The sequence below is a fragment of the Mycetomoellerius zeteki genome, unplaced genomic scaffold (genome assembly GCF_001594055.1).
Source record: "Mycetomoellerius zeteki isolate Tzet28-1 unplaced genomic scaffold, Tzet1.0 scaffold1311, whole genome shotgun sequence".
NCBI lineage: Eukaryota > Metazoa > Arthropoda > Insecta > Hymenoptera > Formicidae > Mycetomoellerius > Mycetomoellerius zeteki.
Window position 1 is genome coordinate 1 of NW_017256247.1, and position 4,370 is coordinate 4,370.

General features: G+C 36.7%; 1 protein-coding gene across 1 annotated transcript; it reads right to left on the reverse strand.

Moving 5' to 3' along the window:
• Positions 1-3,148: 3,148 nt before the first annotated feature.
• Positions 3,149-3,514, reverse strand: LOC108731497 (uncharacterized serine-rich protein C215.13-like). Its single transcript, XM_018461850.1, has one exon. The coding sequence runs from the start codon at positions 3,512-3,514 to the stop codon at positions 3,149-3,151; it is 366 nt and encodes a 121-aa protein (XP_018317352.1).
• Between the last annotated feature and the right edge of the window lie 856 nt (positions 3,515-4,370).

Genomic DNA, 4,370 nt, shown 5'->3' on the forward strand with positions numbered 1-4,370 from the left:
TTATTAGGAAATAAGGTGTTAAATATCTCAACTCCTTACGGGCTGATTAACCATAGAAAAGTGGCAATTTTATTTTGTTCGCTTTCATTAGTTTTATTACTGGCAATTAGATATATTAAGAATGTTTGTTTCCATCCTGGCCACTCTTTGGTTAGGTTCGTGCACTCAAGTGGTTGTGGCAAGCGTAAATCCATTTTCTTTTTCTTTGAGTATTTTGTATCCCACTTCTGACACCATGTAACAAGTTGTTAGGTTTTAATCGTTGATCTTTATTTTAGTTGTTTAGCTCTGTTATTACAGTTTTACAATCAACGGTATTTTTTAATCTTTCCTTCTATCTAACCATTAACGCCGCCTAAAAGCTTAGCGCACGCACGCATGTCTAGATGGACGTACTTACATGACAACCGTATGAGGCCCTACAGGAACGCATCGAACGCCATCTAGGGGACTAATTGACATTTTATTACACTTCATGTAATACACATTTATTTTTAGTTTTAAGTAGATTTTTTATACGTTGATTAACCGTGTTGAAAATGAACGTCAATGGATAATCGTTATCTAGTAAAATGTTAATAATAAAAATTAAATTTTTCTTGTGAAATGTAAAGTTAGAAAGTAAAAAAGCTCTGTCGACTAACGAAAAAATTGTGCCTTTCTTTTGTGCAATTGAATGATTAGAGTGAAAATTTAAAATCTCCCTGAAAAAGTGGGCTTACGGTTCCATCCACGTCTTCAATTCACTTCATTCCATCAACCAATTCATTCCATCCACGTCTTCAATTCACTTTAGAACTGAGTGGAGAAAAATTAGAATTTTTGGATACTACAATAATTATCAGCAATAGAAAATTTGTTTTTAATTGGTACCGTAAGCCCACTTTTTCAGGGAGATTTTTAAATTTTCACTCTAATCATCCAATTGCACAAAAGAAAGGCACAATTTTTTCGTTAGTCGACAGAGCTTTTTTACTTTCTGACTTTACATTTCACAAGAAAAATTTAACTTTTATTATTAACATTTTACTAGATAATGATTATCCATTGACGTTCATTTTTAATACGGTTAATCAACGTATAAAAAATCTACTTAAAACTAAAAATAAATGTGTATTACATGAAGATTTGGTTGACATGAATGTCTGTACTAATGAATCCGCATCGTGGCTTACGGTACCATTTATTCCTCTTCACACAGAGAAATTTAAGCGGCTCAACAGTAACGACATCAGGGTGTCATTTCGTAGTCCTAATAAGATAGGAAAATACATTAAGGTTCAAAAGGATAAATGCCCCCCCCCCACATCAAAAAGAAATGTAGTTTATAAGATCTCGTGCAACAATTGCGATGCATCATACGTGGGCTAGACAGGCAGACAATTAAAAACCAGAATTACGGAGCATCGTAACCATATCAAATACAATACACCTACTCGATCAGTCATAACGGAGCATAGATTACAGTATGACCATGACTTCCAATGGGACAACGTAAGAGTTTTAGATGAAGAACCTTGCTACAGGAAACGCCTAACTTCCGAGATGCTCAACATCAAAAAGCAGACCGTTAGTTTAAATTTACAAACTGACACGGAAGGTCTCCACAAGGCATATACTCCTATTATAAATAAACTTTAACTCTTTGTTACTAACATTCCATCTCCTCTCTCAGTATGTGTTGATCTGTATCGGCAATCGGATGTGTAAGAAAGTACATTATAATTGTCGCACAATGTTCGCTTTATGCCGACATACCATATACAACCGTTTTCTATGGAAAAATTTTAAAGTAATTTACACATGCCTTTTGGTAAGTTATTATTGTTTGAATTTATACGTTTATATTGTAATGTGACTATATTGTATTGTGATTAGATTTTCAAGAGTCATTGATCACGAATGGCATGTGAACGGCGTAGATTTTTACATCCGAACAAGATTTATTATGCGTTTTTTTACAAGACCTTATATCAAATCCATGTAAAACTGTATCTGAAGAGGGCTCAATCTGGTAGCCGAAACTTTTATTATAATTTATTTATGTGTTTCTCAATTTATTTAATTAAATGTTATTTTATATTTTATATTCAGACTGACTCAATCTTTCATGTTTCACCAATTTTCGGACTATAATTTTTACGTATTGACTCTTACTTCGCCCTTTATTTATTATTTTTATTCTCCTCTTTGTTAGATATTTTATTTAAATCGACGATTAAAAGTATAATTTCTTTCGTACAATGAATTGTAATTAAATTTTTTATTTTAACAAAATGCAATTGTTAAAAACCACATTTATAATGTATTGAATCGATCACATTTTTAAGTGAAACCGAACTTATTATATATATAATTATTATTCATATTTTATAAAAATTGAGTTATTACAGAAGTACGATTTACAATTTATTGCTCAATTTCCACCGCAGTGATTAAACTTTGAAACCAATTAACTTGATTTTAAAATCTATCATAGTAGGAATAATATGGGAATTCTAACTCAGTTCCTCCGAGGGGGGAGCGGGGCGTATTCGTAGACGCGGGGAGGGAAGGGAGGGGATAGCGCGGGGAAGGCCGAGCATGGTGACGCGATCAGTGGTATCGCTGTTTACGTAAACAGCGATACCATTGATACGCGCCGCCGCCGCCGTCCTCCTCAAAACGGGCCGCCGCCCTCCCCAAAATGCGTTGTCCCCAAAATGCGTCGGGGTGTTATTTAATATGACAAAGAAGCGTTCTACATGTATTATTTAATATGACAAAAAAGCGTCGATATTTTTTCTACATGTCGCAGCACGGCGAGAGAAGCGCCGACCGCTGTTTATCTAAACGGAATGCACATAGGATGGGAAGTAAAGACCGTACACGGCGATGCGAGAGAATGAAAAAAAATATTTTATTCATATTTTTTTTATATACATCATTTCCTTCGTACGTATTAATAACTAAAGCTAAGAGCTCGCAATTGACGAACTGATGCGTGTTGAAAATGCCGCTGTCGCGTATAGCGTTCTCTGACATCGCTAGCAGCGCTTTCTGGAAAAAAGAGAACAAAAGTACTTTTTGATCATTATTCGCTTTTACAGCAGAGAATAAAATGCATTAGTCATCCTAAACGCGTCTATAAACAAAAAAAATACTTACCTTATGGCTTATATTTTGATGGTATTAATGGCGTTGTTGATGATGTTGATGTTGATATTGATGATGATGTTAATGTTGATATTAATGATGATGACGGCGACGACGACGGCGACGACGACGACGACGATGATGATGAAAACGTTGGCGACTTTGATGCTTTTTCACCAGGACATTCCCAATATCTCACTTTTTCCCTCAATGATGATGATGATGAAAACGTTGGCGACTTTGATGTTTTTTCTCCAGGACATTCCCAATATCTCACCATTTCCCTCGATGGTGGTGGACTTGGCGGAGCTGGTGGCAAGAGACGGTACCCCTTGCGCTCGACCGATTTTCGATGTATATATTTTTTTAGTCGATCCATGTCTTAATGTAATTGAGGCTTACCATTGAATGAAAAAAGCTTTATACACTGTCCGATCGGTGATACGTCGCGACGCGTTTAAGAGAAGCGCCGATCGGCTGCTCAACAAAACAACTCTTCTACAATAAAGAAAGTGACTCTTCTGCAGTGAGACAAAGAAGTATGAAATCACATTGCGTTCTCACAGTTCTTTCTTTCAAGGCTAAGAAGCACCGATAACGATATTTTTCTAGGAAGAGACACGTCGCCGATACTGTGACCACACAGTGTAATCTAATAGGGCATAGACAAAGGGACAAAGAAGTCGCAAACGAAATATATAATGGGTCATAAGCACCCGGCATCTCAGTTGGTGCTCTGGAAGATTACCGAATCGATCGCAATAAGAGTAATCGGAAAGTATGGCTGACCATCGTGCGAACGTCGAAGATATAGTGTTCGAGAATATCAGAAACGTGGATCCGGAACACCTCAAACATATTATAGACGAGGTGTTTGAAGAAATGGAAATAGATTTTGAGGAGATAATGGACCAAGAGTCGTCAGACGAAGAAGTATTATCCGACGATACTGGATGTGCGAGTGATTTAAGCGAGTACAATATGGATCATGTAGAAAAACATGTATCATCTCCAGAAATTCGCGCTCTGAACATTCGTACTAAACACTGCATGATCCAGTGCTACTACACAACGGGTGGTACGTATACAGTATGTGCATCATGCATAATTAATATATCGGACACTGACATCGACGTAATGTATCTCGTCAGGAAGCACTGAGAGAATCGGTGCGTTAGATGGCCGATCGTGCTCTAATTGTAGACAACCGATGTACACTGTATTTCCATGCAACG